Raw genomic sequence first — 23,609 nt, forward strand, 5'->3', positions numbered from 1 at the left:
CTAGCACCGATATTTTCAAGAAATTTCAGAGAACTTCCAATAAATTTATATATTTTTAGATTGTTTCATTGTATTCAGTTCCGAGTATTTCGAGGACGATGAGATAACATCAGAAAAATCCCATTAACTTGATGAAAATTTGCAGTGACTTACAAGGAGTTCCTTGGAATTATAGGATGTTCCGAGAATTCTATGATTGTTCTGAAAACTTTAGAAGATTCAGGGAATTATAAATATATAACACAAAATTTACCGGAACATTAAAACTTAAGAGAATATTCATGATCGTTAGGAACATTGTGTAAACTTTAGGAAGTCCAAAAAAGTTTACAGAAGTTGAAAACATTGTTGAGATGTATTGCGAGCATCAGGCTAGTTTCTTAAACTACAAAAGAACTTGAAGGCAGTTTAATTAATTTCAGGAATATTTTGGGAACTTTCAAGCTGTTCTGAAGACCTCAGAATAGTCCTTTACATATTGAACGGAGATTTCTCATGCAAATTCGCTTGAAGTTCTCCTAATCTTACGCTCGTATTCTTCCGAATCTCTCATGGAATTATTTCAGAAATTCACTTGGAACACTGCTCTGAATTCTCTCTGAATACTTCTCGCAATTCCATTGAAATATTCCTCAAAATGTCGTTGAAACTATCCTCCGAATTCAATTTTCTTTTAATATTTCTAGGAATTGCCTTAAAATTCTCCTCAGTAAGAAATCTTATGGAAAGATTCTCAGATTTTTCATTGAATTCATTTCAAATTTCCTAATGCCACTCCTTCCCTAGGAATTCTACTCACATTGAAAGTCTCATAAGAATTAATTTTCATGTCTCCTCAAAATTCCTTAGATTTCTCCCCTTAATTTGTTTGGCAATCGGTCCTGGAATTATTTTCCGAATTTCTTTGAAGATCTATGGATTGGATCTCAGATTTAATTGTTATCCTCCTTTTGACATCCCCTTTACCACCTAAGTATTCACCAAAAAATTACGAGGTCTTATGCTCCGTTTTCATTGTCTTTCACAAACTTCATGTAATTATCCTCAGAATGCCCTTGAAATTTTCCTCTGAGCCCCTGCGAATTCGCAAATCGGTTTATTTTTATATATTTTTATTTGGTTGAAAATTTGCTGAAACGTTCCTTGTGAACGACTATGCCATTTTGCATCTTCATATCGCCAATTTGAATCCAGCCTTATTTTTGAAAAGGGCCTATAGAAAAATATTAAGCTTATTTTCAGAATTTTTTTACTCGAAAACTGTTTGTCCGATCGGTTTGGTATCTTCGGCAATATTGCAGATAATGGATGAGACTATTTGAAAAAAAAATATGCACCCTAAAAAAAATTACCCAACTTTTTTTTTAATTTCAAATAAAATCTTAAAAACAATTTTTCTCAAAAAAAGATTTTTATTATGTTTTTTTATTTGTTGATATGTTTTAGGATACACAAAATGCCATCTATTGCACTATAGTTCAAGGTGGAGACATGATGGACAAAAAAGTTATAATTTTCTAAAAACTCAAGTTTTTGGAAAAAAAAATATTCAAAACTTGGTCCAATTACTTTTTCGACTTTATATAATGAAAGTATACCAAATTTACAACAAAAAAGCACTTGAGTAAAATATGCACTCTAAAAAAATTTACCCAACTTTTTTCTTTAATTTCAAATATAGTCTTAAAAACAATTTTTCTCAAAAAGGATTTTTGTATTTTCTTTATTTGTTGATATGTTTTAGGGGGCAAAAAATACCATCTATTGCACTATAGTTCAAGATGGAGAAATGATGGACAGAAAAGTTCTGATTTTTAAAAAAACTCATGTTTTTAGAAAAATATCCAAAACTTGGTCCAATTACTGTTTACAATAAAAAAGCACTTGAGTAAAATTTTGCTAAGTCGCACTCTTTTCGAGATGTAGCGGTTTGAAAGTAGATATTTTTAAAATATTGGTAGTTTTTGGCCCTTTTCTCCAGTTCCGCCAATATGTTTTCGGTAAGATCAAAAAATTTTACAATTCAATGGTGAATGAAAATAACCAGGAATATTAAATGTTTTTATTTTAAAATGCATTATTTTCTTTGGAATATCCTTAGTAAGAAAATAATAAAATTTCCGGATGATAAGATTCCTTGAGACATCCAGGTATTTTCAGGAGAAATAAAATTCCCTGGGAATTTCCGATTTTTCAGGTATAGTCATAAACTTTCTATTGAAACGTTCGCTTTAAAGGTTCCTATCGTACATATTTAAGTCTAAAACATCAAACATTTATTTGGTACACCATCAGAACGACTCATTTTCTTCCCTTAGGTCACTTTTTAGTCACTTTTTTACAACTGTAAGTCACTATTTAGTCACTTATTTCTTCAACATGGTTACAAAAATCACTATTTTTGACAGCATTGATCGCTACCAGCCCTGCAGTATGCGTAAAACTTTTGCTCATGTTTGCTCTTTTAAGAGAAAAGTGTCGTATGAAAATGGATTGTTTTTACACGAAACCCGTCACAACTTTCGTAAAACAACATCTATCATTTCTTAACCACGTTTAAAATATGCGTCCTCTCATGCTCTTGAAGTTCGTTGAAGATGGTTCTCAAAATAAAATCGAAATAATAGCAAAAAAAACTGTTTTTTTAGAACCACCCTAACTAAAATGTAATTGTATGATGTTTTTTAAAGAGGACCACCCTACTCATCACCTACGCCAAAAGGAAGATCTTTTCTTGTAAACAAGTTCTTCCCAAGATGTCCAACCTCTAGAGTGCATAGTTTTCGTGATATCGATTTTTGTCGTGAAATATTGCGTGTTTGACCATAGTGCAAATGTCCGGAGAAACAATCAAACACCTAGGTATCATTTCAAACTGTACATTGGATCATTTTTTACCTATGATTATCCTAAATAAATGAAAGTAAATTTAAATGGGTGTTTTTTACATTAGTTACTTAGGACCTTTTGAGAAGTTACGCGAGATTTCTACACTTTTCAGTGAAAATTTCCCAAAAAATGGATTGCATAATACCTACTAAATTCTGAAGGGAGCCTATCCATCTACACACTAACACTAGCTACGCCAATTGGGCTATGGACAATAACACCATCGATAGCAAGGCAAATTAAGTAGCTGGACATGGTAAAAATTACGTTATTTCTCATGTCACAACTCGATTCTCACGCTACCAGATTTTGAACTTGAAGTTCACAAACGGTATTATTTTTTCTAGAAAATTACTCCTGTGACCTTATCAAACGCTGCACTAGAATATTCTACCATATTATTTCCCCAGACTAAATCGTTTGCCCATCAGTTGAGAACCTCGAAAATGTACATAGCAGGTTTGGGATTGCTTCGAAAGGTGATGGCGATACCATAGAAACAGGTTGAAATATACGAAAAAGCTATACAGAAAGGAAAACGAAAATTTTAACCCAAACACAAACACACAGAGATGCGTATTTATTAAGAATTGGTTCGTTAAAACTATTACGAATAGAAAACTGAAACGGAAACCAACAACAAACTGCTGCAGGGTCATAAACTATTGTAACATTGTAACAAAGGTTAAAAGCGAAAACTAAACACTATCGAAATACACTTACTCACAGAGTTACTTACCTTTCTCTAAAACAAAACAAAAATAACTGATTAAATAAAATGTTTGTAATGCGACAGAAAAGAACATAAACACACCAAATTACAGAACAACAAGAACAAACACAAACGTTTTTTTTTTACTAAAATCAAATCAAGTGAAATTGCGAAAATCATCAGGCAAACTCGATCGCACAGACGCGCGCACAAAGCTTTACTGTAATCTCTGTAGTCCGAGTTGGAATAAAACTCACATACACTGTAATAAATCTCTATTTACAATTCACGACACTAACGGAATGGATTCTGGTATTGTTCGGCGGGAAATGCGAAAGGGACTATAACTTCCAACCTTTTTTGGTTTGCATAGCAATACGTAACTGAAGACATCATCGTCAGCAATCATTCACTCACTGCTCAGTAAAGTCGGTGGTATTATCTACAAATCTAGAAAACAACCAATCAGGAAGATTTTGCTTTCTCTACCTAAGGCGGTATATCTCTATTACTACTCTTATGGAAATCAAACCAAAGTATGAATTCGTTCAGCTAAAAAAAAAAAACGGAAATAAATGCATGCTCTTATGACGTTCACACTATTATTATCAATGAGTATCGTTGTTAGAGGGTTCCAGCACTAAGTAAAATATAATTCTTCCAGCTTTACGTTTCGGGGCAAAAAACCGGGATTCTTCCTCCTTTCACAAACACAGGAAAATGAACTATTATCTCTCACTGTGAACACTTTCCGGGACTACAACAAAGTTTCGAATCGAAACGGGGAAAAAAACAGAACATATGTACTGTCACTCAAACTTAGTGCACCGCGAAGAAGCAGGATTAATAAAACTTTGAAAAAAAAAAATGAAAATACAACAGAGTTCAGGAATTTGTTTCAAAATACTGTAGAATACAGAACAAGAAGAAGCTGATGACTAAAACAGTTACATTGAAAACTGACTAAAGGTGATATTTAAACTTATAAAAAAAATTAATAACGTTCGAACAGACAAAGCAGAGAGAACTACGGTATTAAATATGATTACTATTGTAACTATCGATAAAAAAAAACTTACGATTGTATTGAATAATGAAAAAAAAAGTTATTGAAAGCAGAATATTTCGTTTCGATTGTTACCAGAGCCGGATTGTCTTTTTCTTGAGCAGTTTGTTTGCATTCGGCTGCCAGTTGTAAACAAACTGTGCCACATTACAAATGCATCGGTTTTTCTAACCTCGCCTTTGAATTTGGACACTCCAATCTGTCCAAATTCATACAAACGAAAAGTGAGGTTACCTAATCCCCTGCATTTACCAACCGTTTACACCTTCACTGTTTCATTTTGCTTCTTATTATTACACACATTTCACTGGTTCGTCGCCAACTCTTACTAACCCACACTAACTCTACGAAAGATGAAAGAAAACATGTTTGCTTTCGGTTACGTTTATTTATTTTTTTAAACTTCGTTTAGACTTAAGTTGATTCTTTTTTTCGTTTCGATTTCTATATTAATCTTACGTTCAAACTTTGATTTCGACTTAATCCTTGCTCTCCTTGGCCTCTAACCTCAAAACGACAACACACAAAACACTGAACCCCGCTGCTGAACGCGCTTTGATTTGGCACCCCTGTCCTCCCTGTTTTCCTATCGTCCTATTTTTCCCCCTTCCCGTTCCTTCTCCCGGGAAAAATCTTCACTTTCCAGAGTACCATCACCGAAGAAGCGCGGCAGGCATACAATAGCCTGGTGGAGAACCCCCACGGCGGGGGTGTCTTCCCGGCTGACCTGAAATGCTTCACCTCTTCGACCTTGCCCCGATCGAGGTTCAACACGGGCAGTTCGTTTTCATCCGCAACGGGAAGTTTCCGCTTCAAGGAAATCGACCTTACGACACCGCCTTCACATCCGGCTCCAAAGTCGCCGGGACCATGCACCGGAGACAGCAACCACGGTGACGATGCAAACCCTTTACGCATGCTGAGGAGTAAGAATTTCCCCGTGGTTCGACCGCGCCTCAAAATTCAAACCCAGAACAGCGTTGAAGAGCATCTGGTATCACTTGATGACAAGGATGGACCCTGCGAGAGTCCCAGCTACCTGACGAACCCAGAATACACCTACAACAACGCAGCTGCCGGCGGTGGAGGTGTCCCGGACCCGGATCCGACTGCTTCCTCCGCAAATCCCATCCCTCTACCGCCGCGCGATCGTAACAAGGTGATCGCTGCCAATCCGAAACGACACGTCCGAAAACATCCACTGATCATCCCCGCATCCGGACTGCAGCGAACCCTTAACAAGGTCACTCAAGTCACCCCCGTCGAGGAGAAAACCGACGTTTTCACTGTACCAAACGACGACTCCGTCAATCTAGATTCGAACAACGTACTCCTAAAAGCGTCCTCCGATTCATCCAAGCTGAACGAAATTGGTCACTCCTACGTCAACAACAACAACATCCAGTTGATCCCTCAAAAAGCCTACGCGAAAGACTTTGTCGAAAACAACTTCCCCAACGTAAAGCCCCTGACCACCCTGCCGGCGACCATCCCGGCAACCAGTACAATTCTCACCCGCCGTCGCATCGAACGGGATGCCGCCAATCGTCAGTCCCTCCCACGCGATCCCACCTACGAAAACCTGGACATCTACCAGACCCATCAGTTCAACAACAACAATCTCAACGTCGACACCGCATCCCTGCACTGCGAATCCATTCTGGAGAACGACTCCGACAAGGTGCCTGATCTATCCTCTCCCTCGTCCTCGATCGACGTCGTCGACAGCTTCACCAGTGCCTTGTACGCCATAGAAAGTAAGAAGTCGACCAAACTCGTCGACGAGGTCCTGCGCAATGTCGACACCATGGTCGACACCAAAACGGTGGTCGACAAAAAGGGCTTGCTAAGGTCACCGCCGCCACCGGCGGGACCTGCACCCACTCTCAACGCTGCCATGGTGGAATCGTTTAGCAGTTTGACGCGACCTGCTCCACCACCTCCCCCCGTAGCTGCTGTGACGACTTCAGCGACGTCGGCGTCGGCGGTAGCGGTAGACGAAATCGACGGTATGCCAACGTCGCCAGCGTCCGTCTCCGAGGGCGACCTGAAGAAATCTCTCAACTACGTCAGCTGCGAAGATCTGCTGGAGTTTGCCGAGAAACCGAAGGGACGAGCCCGGGGGCTGGAATCGGACGAGGTGCGGATCATGTCCAAGGTGCTCGGGAAAAATGTAAGTAGCACTGTTTGATCTTATATTAAGTGTCGATCGATTCACATTTTGAATAAACGTCAAAAGTTTGTTTTGCCGGTGTGGAAAACGGTAACTTAAATTATGACTCTGATAGCAACGACCGGTGTGGAGAGGAGTGATTAAGCCAAAATGGAAACGCTGTGCGAACAAGTCAATTTAATAGTATCGTAGTTGGTAGCACCGCCACCTGTGGCGCGCATAGTCATTTCCCTTTAGTTTGACGTTTACACACTACCGGCATCTATTTAGCGTACTACCCACCACAGTGTACTTAACAGATGGCGGTAATGTTTTAGCGACGATGTTTTACAGTGAGAAATATTCAATGTGTTATGTCTGTTTGTCTGTGGTGCATCTTTGACTTTTCCAGGTTAACTTTCATAAGATATATTCATTTCATTTCCTGGCTCCATCAATGCTGCATCGTAAATATGATGGTAAACAGAAGTAAATTGCTCAATTACTCAAAATAAAGATGATTTGTCATCTTGTTATCACTTTGAAGACCATCTAGCACCATTTTATAGTATGGTGCGTGTTGAGTGAATCAAGTTCCGGTGCGTTTTCCGTCAAAAATTGTGAGTATCAATATGTTTGCTTAAAAAGGCCAAAATGAACATTTATTGAATATTGGCGTCCTATACAACCAATCTATATTACCACCAGCATGATACAACCTTTCCTAAGTAAATTCACTTAATTTCCACTTTCATCTTAGTAAAAATCGCACATATTTACCATTTTCTGAAAAATGCAGCTGCGCAGGAGGTCTCCTTGTGGGTGCAAACTTGTTATGCATAATTTGCCATGAAAACATCTCCGATCCATACCGAAATAATAACAAATAGTTTTCAAACATGTTTTCTTACACGATTCAAGCAATAGTTTCCACGGGAAATAATAAGTTTTTCTTTATGGACCAATTTGCCCCAAAAAGCGTCTGTTTTACTTGGAAAATTTGGAAACTATCCTCCTTCTAGTAGTTCTCACTTCGAAATGTAGGTGGCGAAAGCTTGGAAAAGTTTCACTGCAAGACGCCAATTAATTATATGATTTGAGTAGTAGCTATACTGAAGATCCGAGAGATGTCGCCCCTTCAGTGGTAGGAAAATCATTTTTGCAGTATGGAGAATATCAGAAAATCCACGATTTGTGACTAAACATACTTTCACAGAAGGAAACAAATTAACGAGTGTTTACCTTATCACCATAGTAATGTACTCGTGCAATTTTTGTGCATCTAAAACTGCCCATAAAGACGATAATGAATAAAAACTGAAAATTCTCATGCATTTCCAAATGGTTTCCTACCATTCCCATACATTCGAAGTGACTGGCCCTCTGGATGTGGATGATGTCAAAAACAACAAAACATGATTAATTGATGAATCTACGCAAAACTGCACCAGTGCATGCGTTACCTAGGTTTGAAATCCAAAACCACAAAAGTGATGATGTACTAAAAAATATTCCACACGATTTGACAGCTAGCAAAACGTCATTATCATTTTCACATCATTTCCATCTACTGGCCGACCGTAACGTAGATTCATCAATAACAGCGGGAGCGAAAAACCCGATCTGAGTAAGCCTAGTTGTCGAATTGAAAACTAGTTAGAACCAAATCGACATCGGTTAGGCATCTTGATGTGACTATTGTCATACTTGCCGTTTCTGTTCCGCTTCCGCCCAGATTGCGTTTAGGCCTTAACAAGGCCAAAATGTTGTTACTCAGGGTTACTTTAACTTTTCTCAATGTTTATATTTATTGCGAGTAGTTTTATCTTGTTTTATCGAAATCTACAAACTCCACTTTAGTAGTAATTTCAAAGAGGAGCAAACTCGGTGACAAGATTCTGTTTTCTTTTCGATAACACCAAATTTTTGGGAGCAAATTCATACATCGGTGTCGAAATTTGTTTAACTCTCACTGCCCATAATAGCAAGTCAGTCCCATCTGTAAAAAACTGAAAATGAGAACGGCGTTCAAAGATTTTACAAGTTTTCTGATTCTACACTTATTTTGGAGGGGTAAATTTAAAAATAAACGTACAATGTTATAGAATGCATCTATGTTTACCAAAACATATTGGATAAAATATCGTGTAATTTTTATTTTATGGGCAAAGACGGAGTGGGACTGATTTGCGATTACATTTAACGTCAATGAGAAGAATAACCGCAAGTCAGTCACAATTCCATGACAATGCTGCATTAGTTTAGCACAGTATTGAACATTAGAAAGATACCATGGTCCCATAGAACGTTATTGAATGTTTCTGAATTTCACCCCTATTCTGTATTTCGTTTCGAACGAAATTCTCATACAAAAAAATATGTTTTTGTATGAGAATTTCGTTTGAAACGAAATACAGAATAGGGGTGTTTGTTCCGTTGGTTCCAGAGCAATGGCCAGAACATATTCCGGTGAGCATCAGACCAGAGCTTTTCATAAACGTGCCAAACCAACCATGCGATAAATCAATTCACATGAGAATTCAAAAATAAGATTAATAAGAGTCATAAAGAGTAACCAGCATCATGTTGGCCCCACCCGGACATGTTCCGGGTATATCCGGGGAAGTGGTAAATCCTTTTTAAATCAAAATTCATCAAGCGATACATCAAATCACATGAGAATTCAAAGCCATATTCGTTGGCGGTCAAATTGAGTATAAGCTATTTTACGTGACGTCTTGATGACAGTTCCTGGCGGGCCACTCGAACGCGCTCGAGGTATTGTTATTGTGTACGTCTGATGTTTTTGTTTTGATTTTGGTCGTGGTATGCCAACAAATCGGCCCGCTGGTAAACGTCAAAATAGGTAAACAGAAAAAACAGTTGATTCGAAACGTCTCGTAAAATGCCTTATTGTAAGAACTATATTGGCCACATCCGGACATGTTCCAGATACCCTAGGGGAAGTGGACATAACCTGTCTTGAGACAAAAACCCACTCATATTCTGGTTTGTTCTGTTTACAGTCAATCTGGGTGATCTCTTAGCGCAATCTGGGTAAACTGATATTAGCGGCCACCCTCCGCCATTATTCGAACAAAAGTATCACACCGCAGCTATAGAAATTCCACTAGAACACCGACCCTATAGAAACCCATTCAAATTTTCTAGATTCATAAGCTCTATAAATATTAGCTGGAAGGTTTTGAGACCATGTTGCACGGAGTGTTGTTCGTAATATTCTTCAAAATTCCTTATTTTATATGGGGACTTAGTATTGTCTCATTCAACTAGACAAATTAGGTCTAGTTACCTCATCAGGGATCTCAAGTTGAACATTTAATATTCTGAAATAAATTCGAATCGATTGGCCAAAGGCGACCCTTCTTTTATCTTATATGTTTTATCCTAATATCTCACAACTCTTTCCCAGACTCCCCCGGAGCAATGCCTCGTAACGCTGGACTTCATCGATTGGGACATCCACAAGGCGATCAAACTGTGCAAACTACAGAACATTCTCTCCACTTACAACTTATCGCTACAGGAAAGCCGCGAAGCGCTAGAAAACTACGACTGGGATCTACACACCACGGCACTGAAACTGAAAGCGCACAAATAAAACACGATATTACACGCCCGTACACGCAGCAAACAACAACAACAACAACAAATCAAACTCCAATGTCTTCCCTCAGAACGAACAAGTATTATCAACAGCAGCCTCTCTTCTCTTCGTTTTTAAGCCTTTACTCAGTATTGTTTTACTATACAATTTTAGGTAACATATTTCCAGTTAACATTCTAGCGAAATGCAACTAAAGCTCAAATATCTTATCGTAACAAATTTTCAGTGCGCAGCTCGAGCATTCAAAGTTGAACGAAAGATTCACAAATTCAAATCAAATTTATTCGACTAATTGCCAAATTAGCTCATTAAGTGTCCTTAAAGTCAACCGATTGTCGAATGTACTCTGACATTTTCGAATGTTATAAATGTTTCTATTGTACTGAGTGAATTAGACTTTACTGTTGAGAAAATCCCCGTAGGATTTCGAGAAATTCTACCGAATTAATCACACCAGTGGTTTTAACAAAACGAAAAAAAAAACCGTATTGTTCACAACTTTACCAAACCGGTTGCCTCGTAGAACCCATTGCAAGCCGTCGAGAAACGTTGCGACAGATGGATCTCCGTCACCTTCTGCGCACCGAAGTCAAATTCGCCAAACTCCCGCAAAATGGCCGTTGCATCGAACTTATCCCGGTGGTGGCGATTATGGTGCGGACGTCTCTCCTCGCCCTCTTCACCTTCGCCGTGGGAATGACGATGGTGGCGATTGAACACGGAATTGATCAACGTTGCATGCAGTTTAACGTGCCCGTACTGTCTCTGCATCAACCCGTTCGCAATGAAGTACTCCATGATCTGGTCGGCTATGCGCTGCAGCGGTTCGGATTCCACTTTCGCATACAGGACATCGACGGCGCTGGGATCATCGTTCATGTATTGCAGCCCACGGAGGCGCACTTCGATGGGGCCGAACTCGGCCAGCGTTAGTCTGAAAGGGAAAGGGAATAAGCGTGAATTCATTCGTCACATCCCACAGCAGGTAAGTTCTCTTACTCAATGATTGATTCACGGCAATCCTGCAGCAGCTGGGCTGCATGCGTACGATCCACGTTATCCATCAAACTCATCATGCACAAGGTCAGGTGCAGCTTTTCCGGTTTCTGGAAAAGCGATTCATCCAAATTGAACCCGCTGGGCAGTTCCGTTAGCACCTTCTCACGAAATTTAATGAAGTTCGATTTGATTTCGTCCGAAATCATGGGAACCGAGAGAAAGTGTGTGAAATGTTGCTTGTTGCGAGCTCCCAGTACGATCAGCTCGATGCGCTGGCGACAGGCGGTGACGGCCTTGGTCGACGTGCCCTTTACGATTACGTCCCCCTCGGTGCCCTGTTTCGGTACAATGATTTGCGTTTTGGTTTCCGCTTCCAGACGGCGCCGGGTGGCCCCCTTGTTGCCGATGATCATTGCAAAGAAGGCGCTTTTTCCCGAAATGGAATCGAAAATTGAATTAAATAGGAATTGATATAGGAAATGGAAAGCAGTTAGGAACTTACGATGGTACGTGGAAGGATGTCTGCAGCTTGCCGCCTTCCTTGAGCTGAATGTCGTAATCCAACTCCCGGTCATCTTCCTCGTAAAGATCTGTTGTAAAGGAATGGATTGTTGAAAATTATTTTCATGAAGCGCCTAATTAGTTGAGCCATACATAGGGGAATGTGGGGGTGAGATGACCATATGGGGCCAGAACATCATTGTCTCTCAAACACAACTTTTGACAGTTAATTTGGTGGACATGTGTGTGAACTACAGTTTTGGTGAATTCTGTGTCACTTTTCAAAAGGTCCTAAGTAACAAATGTAAACAAATCGAGTTAATCGATACATACTATTGCTCTTCTAGCAATGATGTGATAAAAAACTTCGGACATTTTGATTGCCTAACATGATTGGTGCTCATTTTCTAAAGGTGGGGCTTGGTTAGGTTAGGTACTCTATTCTGAAATCTGTGACAGGAAATCTAGTATCTTGTGGAACAAAACGTAACACTCATTGATGATCCCTAATAAAAATGGTATGGTTAATTTACTTAACGACGTGTTCTGGCTATCATCCAAACCATTTGTGGAATAGTTCAACGATTTGGGCTATCGTTTGATAATGGTTATTTTTTATTAGGGATGTCATTGAGAAAAATCGTCCCATGTAACATGTCCGATGCACAACTTGAAAAGTCAAAACGTCCTATGTGTTTTTTCTATAATTTTTTTCTTTTCTACTGAATTTTCAGCGTTATTATTCACTGACTACAATAAAAATAGTATTACAAAATGTATTATTTATGAACAGTTAAAATAATAATCTGTCGAACTTCAACTTCGATTTTCTCAATATGGCGGATATGTTACATTTTTTTCCTTCAATCTTGTTTTCCGTGCTGAGCACCAATACTACCGACGCCAGGGAGGCACAGCTCCCACACCTGGACCCTACCCAATCGACTAATCAACTCATGAACCGGGGACCAACGCCTTTACTTCCGTTCAGAAGGAAGGCGTGATCAGAGTTGTTATGCCTCAGAACATCCCGGCGGCGCCGACTGGGATTGAACCCAGGACTGCTGGGGTTAGAGGTAATCACACTTACCACTACACCCCCGGCGCCGTTGGATATGTTACATTGGTCTACAGTCTCCCTGTGGACATCACTGACTGGCTTCCAACTCCCAGCCAAAAAATGCACACTGATGCACATCTGAAGGCCGGCGCACAATGCATATGTTTTCGGGTTTTTTGACAGATGCATGCATGGGCTAACTGTAAAAAAACCTGAAAACGTATCTATTGTGCGCCGGCCACATTTCGCATCTCGAAACGAAAAACTTTTTTACACGACATCGACATGAATTCGATCGACATTTGTCAACTTGTCACTCTCAACATAGTTTACCCATTTTTTGGTAGGTTCAGTTTTGACCGATCTGGGTGGATGCTACCCAAATTGTGGTAGTTTTGAAATAGCGTGCATACAAGCGTTCGTACAAAAAGTGTTGTGTTTCGAGATGCGCAATGTGGCCCCTGCTCTCACCATCATGCCGTCCTAACTCTCCCGTCTGTATAAATGGTACAGCTATTCCCATCAGGAGGTCAGCCCGTATCCTCGGAGTTCGAATTGACCGATATTTGACCTTTTCTGCCCACTTCGACGAAGTCAAGAACGCCTGCAAGCCACGTCTCAATCTGCTACGATTCATCACAGGTCGACACCCAGACAGTAACCGGCCCATTCGGCTTCGAGTTACTAGAGCAATTTTGCAATCACGTCTCCTTTATGGAATCGAAGTTACCTGTCTCGCTCGCGAACAATTTATTACAAAACTAGCCTCTACATACCATCAAGCTATCCGTATCTCATCCGACCTACTACCATCCACACCTGCAATTGCAGCTTGCGTGGAAAGTGGAGTACTACCATTCAACCTTCTAGTTACTCAGACCATCTGCAACCGATCAATTAGCTTCGAGGAGAAGACAGCTGGCTCAGATGAAGGAGTTTTCCTCCTTACCGAGGCTAAACAACTCCTTTCAGCCATCGCCAATCTGGAGCTCCCCCGGTGTCTAGCATTGGTGTGGAGCCAGAGATTGGAACCTGCCGGGGCCCATTATCGTCTTGGCGATAAAGAAGAAGTTCAAGGCAGGATCCAACTCTACGGCACTCATGAGATCCGTCGCGGAACTCCAGAGAACCAGATACTGCAACCACACTATCCGTTACTCCGATGGATCGGTTTCCCGTGAAGGGGTTGGCATCGGCATCACGGGCCCCCAAATGTCCGTACTTCATCGACTTCCAGACCAGTACACTATATTCTCGGCAGAAGCGGTCTCTGCTTTTATTGCTGCTACAACTCCCGCAAACAAGCCGATTGCCGTATTTACGGACTCCGCAAGTGTAGTTCTATCCCTCAATTCAGACACTATCAAGCACTCATGGATCCAAGCCATTCAGCGGTATGCCCCCAGAAACACTATACATTTGTATGGATTCCGGGTCACTGCGGCATTCGTAGTAATACAGAGGCAGATCATCTAGCGGCTTCTGGAAGACAAGCCCAACTGTTTGCCAAGGAGGTTCCATCGAGGGACCTGAAAAAATGGGTTGCCAACAAAATCTAGGACTTATGGTCACATACATGGTCCCAGTCAACAAGCATTTTCCTTAGAAAAGTGAAGGCTGACACACGAAGATGGGAAGACCCCCCTGACCACCGAACTCAGGTTATCCAGACAAGACTCAGAACAGGCCATACCAGAGTCTCGCATAACTTTTCAGGGAGCGGCCCGTTCCGGAAATTTTGCGAGCTCTGCCGCATCAACTGTTCAGTGGAACACCTAATCTGCCAGTGTACTCAATACGAAAGCTCACGAGAGCTGTACGGCATACCGGGCAGCATTAGGGACGCACTGAGCAACGACGCGACTAGAATCTCAGCATTAATGGGCTTCCTCCGCGAGGCCGTCCTCTTCGATCAAATATGAAACCTGCCAAAATCCCGACCACCGCAATTGGCAAATCAAAGTTGGCACTCGTGGAGAATAGAAGAACTATGAAAGTGATGATGGTTTCAAAATTTGCCTCGGGGAGGTATACGAGTGCAATCTTAAAATGCTTTTATTTTGCAAATGGAGCATTTTATTTAAATCTGGTTTGTGCTACAGTGGTAGAAAAGCTGATATCTATGTATACACCTAAAAATCTGAAAAGAAATTAATTTGTCTATATTATTGTCTATTGAGTAGTCCTTAAGTTTTCGACTAATAACCAGTTTTAAATAAAATGCTCCATTTGCAAAATAAAAGCATTTTAAGATTGCACTCGTATACCTTACCGTGTGAAATTTTGAAACCATCATCATTCTCATAGTTCTTCCACAGACAAACAGACATAAATCTCGCAATTGGTTCATCGAAAAAGCATTTAACGGACAATTCAAAAGTATCGTAGTTGGTAGCACCGCCACCTGTCAATTCCCTTGCGTTTGAGGTTTACATGCTACTGCCATCATCTGTTCAACGTAGTGCCCACCACAGTGTACTCAACAGATGGCGGTAATGTTTTATCGACGATGTTTTACAGTGAGAAATATGCTATGTGTTATGTCTGTTTGTCTGTGGTTCTTCTATTCTCCACTAGTGCCAACTTTGATTTGCCAATAAAAATGGACTTTCTATAATGAGAGAGAGAAGGATTAGTATTTTCCATTTAATTCCACTACTTTATTTGCTTATCCTTGACAGATACGCGTATTTCGTCTACAATGTGCAGACTTCTTCAGTGTCTTGTACTAATACTCGACTAGTCGAGTAAGTCGAGTATTAGTACAAGACACTGAAGAAGTCTGCACATTGTAGACGAAATACGCGTATCTGTCAAGGATAAGCAAATAAAGTAGTGGAATTAAATGGAAAATACTAATCCTTCTCTCTCTCATTATACAGGTATTCCACTAAGACGCCCACATTCATCAGGATGGACTTTCTCTTATCACCCAACATCTTAAAACAAAGCAAGATCCTCAGCAACAGTTGCTTACACAGAGAAAAAAAATACCCTATATTTAAGTTCTTTTTACTTAATTTTGGGTAGTTTTGAGTTTTGCATCCCACTCTCACTTTTTGTTGTTGTCAAAAAAGGAACGAGAGGTTCGACTTTCTCATGACTATCGTTCAATAAGCTACTATATTCTCAAATATAGATATTCTCAAATTTGAGTCAATTGAACTTAATTTTCGGTAGAAAGTACTCACGAGTAAGTCATTATTTTTGCCGTAGTCAAATGTAAACTACTATTAGCGGTTTACTGAAAATTAGCTTATTGAACGGAACATGGGAGATGAGTGAAAAGAACTTAATTTTGGGTAACTTTTCGGTTCCGTGTAACAATCAAACAAAAAAAAAAAACCCCGAAGAAAGACAGCTCATTGACAGTCTCAAAAACTTTGTAACTAGATGAGGTCCCTTCTGGACCCCACACAATCTTTTCAGAGACGAACCAGCCAATGGCTGAAAGTCTCTTTAATAAAGAACCTTAATAAAAATGTTATGGTTAATTTGTTTAACGACGTGTTCGGGGTATTATCAACAGTATTATCCAAACCATTTGTGGAATAGTTCAATCATTTGGGTTATCGTTCGTGTATGGTATTTTTTTTATTAGGGAAATCAATCAATCAAAATTTTTATTTCAAATAGACCAATTCGACAGTGAGCATGCATAAGGGCCTATACGCGATGATCGATTCTCTTCGTCGATTTTCTCTTTTGTTAATAACTCGCTAGATTTAACGTTTCTCGATGCGTTTGCTGTTGCTTTTGATAGCCAATACAACCTGTTACTACTCTGCATTGAACAAATTCTAGAAAATTGTTTCGCCTAGCTGTAGCAATGCAAAGAGAAAATCGATGAAGAGAATCGATCATCGCGTATTCGCCCTTATGAATGCTCACTGTCGAATTTATTTACTACATTGATCTATTTGAAATAAATATGTCACTTAACACCGACCCGCTGTGCTCACAATTTGTTGATATACTGTATTTACCTTCTTCGATGTACGCTTTGCTTTCCTCTGACTGTTCGTATTCCTGTGCCGTGACCAGATTCACTCGATAACACCGGGTGCCGATCCACATCAACTGCGGTTTCAATACGTCCATTGCGTTCGGCACTATCAAACTGCAAATTATGATGATTGATGCTTAATCAAATCACTTTTCATAGTCTAAACTCCTCCAAATCACAAAACACACGACCAATTTTTACGCAGTACGAAACCCCGATATGAAGTTTCAGTAATAACATCCAGCTGTCAGAGTTCGGCTTCCGATCGATCGAGCCACAAAAACACACACCCAACTCAGCCCCGCTCCACCCGTTTGGTTTGTTTACAGCTGTTGGTAACTCCTCCCCCGGCGGACAGCCAGTCGCACTCGAAACGTCAGTTTTCACATTTATGTAACGTAATGCAATAAGTTTTTCATGTCTCCGTCCGAAATAAATCGGAAATTGTGTTTTGATTTGCAAATTGTGCTGAACTGATACTGTAATCAACGAAAAAACGAATCATGCTGAGTTCCCTGACCGGTAGAGCCTCTGTGGTAAGCTTTTACACGCGAGTTGCGTTTTTCCCCGAACCAATGTTTACGTTTTTCATTGATTTAGCTCTCGATCGAATTTGCCCAGACCTTGCTACGAAACACTGCCATTAGAGCGTCATCCAGCTGGACCAGCTTCAATCCGACCGAACATCATCTGTTGAAAACGACCACCGCTTCAGCTCTAGTACAACAACAGGCACACTACTCCAACCCATCCAACACATTTCCGACAGCAACTGGAACCACGCCAGCGAATGCTTCTACCGCCGAAGAAGACAAAGGTGGTTTCCTGAAACGGTTCATCAAAAAGATGGGCTGGATCGATAATTCCCGCGTCCGACTGCGTGTTTCCAGCTGTGCATTGTACGAATCGGTAGCCGATAACATCAACTACGGCGAGTTCTTTACCCACTTCAACATGCCGGACACGTTCAATACCTGGTTCTTGATTACGGAGCTGCACGTCTGGATGTTGTTGGTGCGGGCCATGGCTGAGGGTGCCGAGAAGGATGCGGCCGGAAGGTTCCTCCGTAACTGCATCGTCGAAACCATGTGGAACGATGTGACGACCCGGGCGAAGCAACTGTCGGCACACAATCCCTCGGTGGTCAGACCGCAGATTCAGATGCTCTCGGAGCAGTTCCAAGCGGCGCTCATTTCCTACGACGAAGGCATCAGCTTCGATGATAAGGCACTGGCTTCGGCACTGTGGAGACGATTCTTCTCCGGACATTGCAAGGACTACGAAAAGCTGGAACTGCTGGTGAACTACGTGAGGAAGCAGGTTTGTGGGAGCGGGAATTTTATGCAAGCAGTAATAATTATGTGGGGTTCTTTCCTTTTACAGACGGCCATGCTGGACCAGACAAGCCGCTATGATTTCGCTATAAAGCCAAAGGTAAAGTGGCTGCCCCTGATTGAGAAACCTTCAGTATAATTTAAGAATTGTGACTATTTGTAAATACAAGAAAGTTTGCTTGAAAACAAAAACTTCAACTTTGGTGTTTTAAAAAGGAATGTTTTACCCATCATAATATTATTATACGTGCCCGAGAATGCCTATCTAAATAAAATACATAGCTTGTCGTCCCTATTCATGTATTTGATGTGGATTTCCCTTCTTTTTTTGAGATACCTACCGTTCTGATTCGTATTTCGGACATTTTATAATTATATCTTGAAATATCTGTACACCTAGGTATATTTATGATATAAACATTAAAAATATATCACGCTTGTTCCTTTAGTCAGCCCGTGGTTTTACAACATTTTTTATAGGTATATCACAATTGTTCACTGTGAAAAACTATGATTCATATTTCTTTTATTTTTTCCTTGATTTGTTTTCCATCGATCTTGTTTTCCGTGCTGAGCACCAATGCTACCGATTCAAGGGAGGCAGCTCCCACCAACAATTGAAATGGCCTTAACTCCATTTTGTAAACAAACCTTGTAAGGCCATTTTCTTGCGAACCGAAGTCCGCAAAGGCAAACCAACATAATGAACAGGTAGGGGAAATTCTCCTCTACCCGTTTGTGGTTTAGGTTTGCGAATGAAGGTTTCGGTTCGCGAGAAAATGACCTTACAAGGTGGAGTTAAGGCCATTTCAATTGTTGGTCTTGATTTATTTGATTTGATTTATAGGATTAAACGACATTAAACATGAATTTTAATATAACGTTTATGGTAACCTATATGCATAATAAACGAATAAAATGAGATTCTCCAGGGATTGCTATCGCACGTAGCTTGAAAAGCCATGTTCGAAATTGGGAGTCCGAAATTTTAATCAATTCTGTCCGAAATTTTAATCTACTCAAAGGCTAGTGTCCGATGTTTGAATCTTGGTAGCCCTAGTTAAATAACACCTTTTTTTCAAATAGTTTTGATATTTTCTTTAAAATATATCTCAAATCAGCTCAATTTAAAAATACTCCAGCAATGTAGAACAAACGAAACTAAATAATGTGTTACCACCGACAAACCAACATTAATGACCATAGCAAAAGCAATAAAATCAACGACAAACCGACATGAATGACCATAGAAAAAAACAATACAATTTCTGACCAAAGCACACTACTGACATCTGGCTCCGTGTTCGCGGGAAATATTTAGCTAAGCCATGAACTCGCATGCAAAAGTTATGAATTGGTTCGTGTCTGATCTATACTGGACAAATTATGTTTATCTAGATCAAAAAATCCTATGGTTTTGACAGTTCGGATCACTGCACATTTAAATCGGCCGTTTAAGATTTTCGGGCATAAGTCAGAATTAAGTGTCATGTCGGTTTGTCGGTGGTGTTACCATAAAGCAGGCCTGCTCAACTTTTCTAAACTTAAATGGTTGTATGTATCTAGAAATACTAAAAGGAGAGATGAGCGGAGAGAATGTTTTGAGCCAAACGAACATTCCCATTAGATTTTTTCCGAGGATTTCTTATTCTTACTAGATTAAATTTGAGAGTATTGCAATCGAACAGAAATTCAATCACCTTTATGTTTCGTGTGCTTCTCAAATTCAACTAGTGTTTGGAATCAAAAGTAATATTCTAGCTCTATTGATTAATTGATTTTAGTTGGTTTCGTTCTCTCATAAAACATTATTTTTTGAGAGGCAAAACGGCGAAGGTAGCAAAAGAAAAGTTGGTTAAATATAATGGGGCTTATGTTCCGTCAGATTACACAGTCAAATCACAAACGAAGTGGAAGACGGAGAGGCTCGAAAAGCTTTGGTGACGAACCTGCTATTACAATTTTTCAGTGTACCACCGACAAACTGACATGACACTTAATTCTGACTTATGCCCAAAAATCGTAAACGTCCGATTTAAATGTGCAGCGATCCAAACTGTCAAAACCATAGGATTTTTTGATCTAGATAAAGATAATTTGTTCAGAATAGATCAGACACGAACCAAATCATAACTTTTGCATGCAGGTTCATGGCTTAGCTAAATATTTCCCGTGAACGCGGAACCAAATGATGAATTTACGTTACGGTCGACCAGCAGATGGAAATGATGTGAAAAAAATAATGACGTTTTGTTACCTGTCAAATCGTATGGAATATGTTTTAGTACATCATCACTTTTGTGGTTTTGGATTTCAAACCTAGGTGTCGCCGAGGGGGGCGTCACATCTAAATCTCAATTATGGATACTCGAAAAATCTTACACTAGCAAACCAATCTACTAAAAATCTTCTTTCATTTCTCGCATCTACATGCATAGTGCAGCATCTTTTTGCAGGAAATCTTCAGAATCGTCATAAATCTTCTTTCTATCTACTCAGCGTGCGCGCAGCTAACCACGCTAAAACAAAATCGTTTCCGCATCATAGATAGAGTCGTCCCCCTCGGGTGTCGCATGCACTGGTGCAGTTTCGCGTAAATTCATCAGTGGTGTGCTTTGGGCAGACATTTTATTGACACAAAATCAACTTTGTTCAAATCAAAACAAAAATACCAACACCACCAAAGTCACCACCCTATAGCCACAAACGAAGTGACAGACGACTAACTGGCGAAGAAATCCATTTAAATAATGTGGTTCACTGTAATAGAATTTTCTTGGAAGCTTGTGCCATCATCCACCAGATGGGTTAGTTTTTTTTTTGTTTTGATTTGAACAAAGTTGATTTTGTGTACAATGATTCTTTGACAGTGTGCAAAGAGTGCGTATCATTTTGTCATTTTTTTATTCATTTTAAATTGAGTAGAGTGAAAGAGATAGAACCAAAACATTCTAATACATTTGGTGAAAATGCTAGTGCAATCCAGTAGTAGTGTTGCCATGTGGTACAATCTAGTAGTAGTGGTGTTGCCATGTGGTACACTGAAAAATTGAAATAGCAGGTTAGTCACCAAAGTTTTCGAGCCGCTCCGTCTGTCACTTCGTTTGTGGTATTAGGTAGCAACAAACAAGTTTCAAGTTTTAATAGGCGAATCCAATGGAAATTAAGCGATCGTTTCAGCCTCTGGTGGTGAATAAGAGAACAATTAAAAGAGTGATGAGGGCTGAAATTTTCACCGTGAAGCATAGAAAGAGGTAAATGTTTTTAACTTTTCTGATTAGTTTATCCATCGCAGGTGCTTGTAATCAACATCCAAATGGAATATTTTGTTTTCTGTATCGATTTTGGAGTGAACGGCTGGTGCTTCCGCATATTTTTGTTAAGAAAAACGAAGATTTAAGCTGTAAATCCGTTCGAATATGTGAAAAATAATAAAATAAGACCCCTCCCGATGGAAATATGCAAGATACGCGTTATTAGATATGCGTTAATTTGAGATGTAAAATTGTAATTTGGATGTAAACAAACGGTTTGTTTGACGTTTCCTCTAGTAAGCGCATAGCGCACCCTACATTGACTTATGCCCGAAAATCGTAAACTGTCGATTTAAATGTCCAGTGATCCAAACTGTCAAAACCATAGGATTTTTTTATCTAGATAAAAATAATTTGTCCAGAATAGATCAGACAAGGACCAATTCATAACTTTTGCATGCGGGTTCATGGCTTAGCTAAATATTTCCCGTGAAGACGGAGCCAGATGTCACTAGTGTGCTTTTGTCAGAATTTTTGTTTGTTTTTGCTATGGTCCTTCATGTCGGTTTGTCGGTGGTGTTAGTGTTTTCATATTTCAGCCATTTCTACCTATCCGGGAATCTTAAAATAGCTGAAGACTCTTCCCGGGAATCGGGAAATATTTTTGATAGTTATTTATTAAAACTTGAACTTCGTCAGGATTTCCGACAATTTCTGGAAGTTTCTTCCAACTTCCCCGTTGAAGATTTCGACCAGCTTCTTCGGAAGGATTCTTATGATTTCTCTGGGAGGTTTCGTCTGACTTTGCCCGAAAGTTTCTTCCAACATCTCCTGGAAGTTTTTTAAAACTTGTCCTGGAAGAATCTGCAAATGCAGATTTCGTCATTTGTTCAACGGAAGTTTCATCATCTTTTCATTCCAACAGTATCAGATTACAATCAGAAGTCCTACCGCTAGAAGTGGAAACTATTTCCCATTTCATCCGGACTTCCCACGGTAAACTTTTCTGAGTTATTCTGAAAGCTTTATCCGGTTGCCTAAGTTTGCATGGAAGTCTCTTCTAACTTCACCCGGGAATTTCTCACAGATTGTGTCAGAAGCGTCTACCGGTTTCGTTTGGAAGATTCTTCGCCAGGAAGCTTTCCTGACTTCACACTAAAGATTCATCAAACTTTCTCCGGAAATTGCTATCAATTTTCCCCAAAAGCTGTGTGGTCATTTTTAAAATAAAATATGTTTAACATGGTTTTCGTACAAAAAAAACTGCTTCTCGTTAACTAGTTTACTGGGAATCGTGAAATGATAATTCTGGTAAATTGCCCGGGCAGGAAACACTAGATGGTGTGATTTCAAGACTAAGGAAGTAAGAATTTGCCCAAACGTTTTCAGAAGATTAATTTAGCTCATGAAAATTAATACTCAATCTCACAAAATCGGTCAAAGAGGTTTCATATTCTGTTGCACTACATGCCTGGAATGAGGAAACTCATCATTAATAATTACGGTCTATCGTGATAAGCAACATTTTATTTACCAGCATTCATTAAGGAAGAGGGATTTAAATCTCCGAGAATATTTAGCTGGAAAATGTCAGAGTTAGGGTCAACTCTCTCCAGAAGCGTTCGTTGTTTTCCCTGATACTCCTGCAAAAAGACATCAATAGACAAGAGTTGAAAAAGGTTTAACAGGAACAGGTTGAATTTTCATCGTCTGGTGTTGTTGTGTTGATCGATATTTAGCACAAAAGGAGCATTGTTTTTTTTTTTTTTTTTTCTATAAATTTATTTGATAAGGCTCAACCGAATTAACTTTACAGAGCCGAGGATTCTTGTTCACTATACAATACATCTTAAAACTATAGTCAAAAGGTACAACACAATAAACATTTTATCTTCCGCTATCCAATAAGCCTCCTCCACGAGAACGGGAGCCGCTTCCAGGGGTTTACTTGTATGGCAGAGCCAACGAGGGTCAGAGCACTTCCATTGCAGCAATGGACGCAAAACGT

At 39.8% G+C, this 23,609-nt stretch overlaps 3 protein-coding genes across 3 annotated transcripts in view; 2 read left to right on the top strand and 1 right to left on the bottom strand.

Moving 5' to 3' along the window:
- Ack-like (activated Cdc42 kinase-like) overlaps positions 1-10,834 on the top strand; it is a 124,700-nt gene extending 113,866 nt beyond the window's left edge. Inside the window, exons 8-9 of the mRNA XM_065230379.1 lie at positions 5,314-6,840; positions 10,253-10,834. Coding sequence (XP_065086451.1) covers positions 5,314-6,840; positions 10,253-10,441 — 1,716 coding nt within the window. The 3' untranslated portion in view covers positions 10,442-10,834. The remainder of the gene's footprint in view (positions 1-5,313; positions 6,841-10,252) is intronic.
- On the bottom strand, positions 10,708-17,216 carry LOC135708438 (activating signal cointegrator 1 complex subunit 1). The gene is made up of 4 exons (XM_065230550.1): positions 16,994-17,216; positions 11,949-12,036; positions 11,447-11,872; positions 10,708-11,381 (listed from the first exon to the last, which is right to left on the bottom strand). Exons 1-4 carry the CDS (start codon positions 17,106-17,108, stop codon positions 10,940-10,942), a joined length of 1,071 nt encoding a protein of 356 aa, XP_065086622.1. The 5' UTR covers positions 17,109-17,216; the 3' UTR covers positions 10,708-10,939.
- A 196-nt stretch (positions 17,217-17,412) lies between these two features.
- On the top strand, positions 17,413-18,538 carry LOC135708650 (ubiquinol-cytochrome-c reductase complex assembly factor 1). The gene is made up of 3 exons (XM_065230753.1): positions 17,413-17,549; positions 17,614-18,333; positions 18,397-18,538. The coding sequence occupies exons 1-3, from the start codon at positions 17,517-17,519 to the stop codon at positions 18,484-18,486; spliced, it is 843 nt and encodes a 280-aa protein (XP_065086825.1). The 5' UTR covers positions 17,413-17,516; the 3' UTR covers positions 18,487-18,538.
- Positions 18,539-23,609: the final 5,071 nt, after the last annotated feature.

The sequence above is a fragment of the Ochlerotatus camptorhynchus genome, unplaced genomic scaffold (genome assembly GCF_037179485.1).
Source record: "Ochlerotatus camptorhynchus isolate MF236.1 unplaced genomic scaffold, CSIRO-AGI_Acam_v1.1 ptg000330l, whole genome shotgun sequence".
In the NCBI taxonomy this organism is placed as follows: domain Eukaryota; kingdom Metazoa; phylum Arthropoda; class Insecta; order Diptera; family Culicidae; genus Ochlerotatus; species Ochlerotatus camptorhynchus.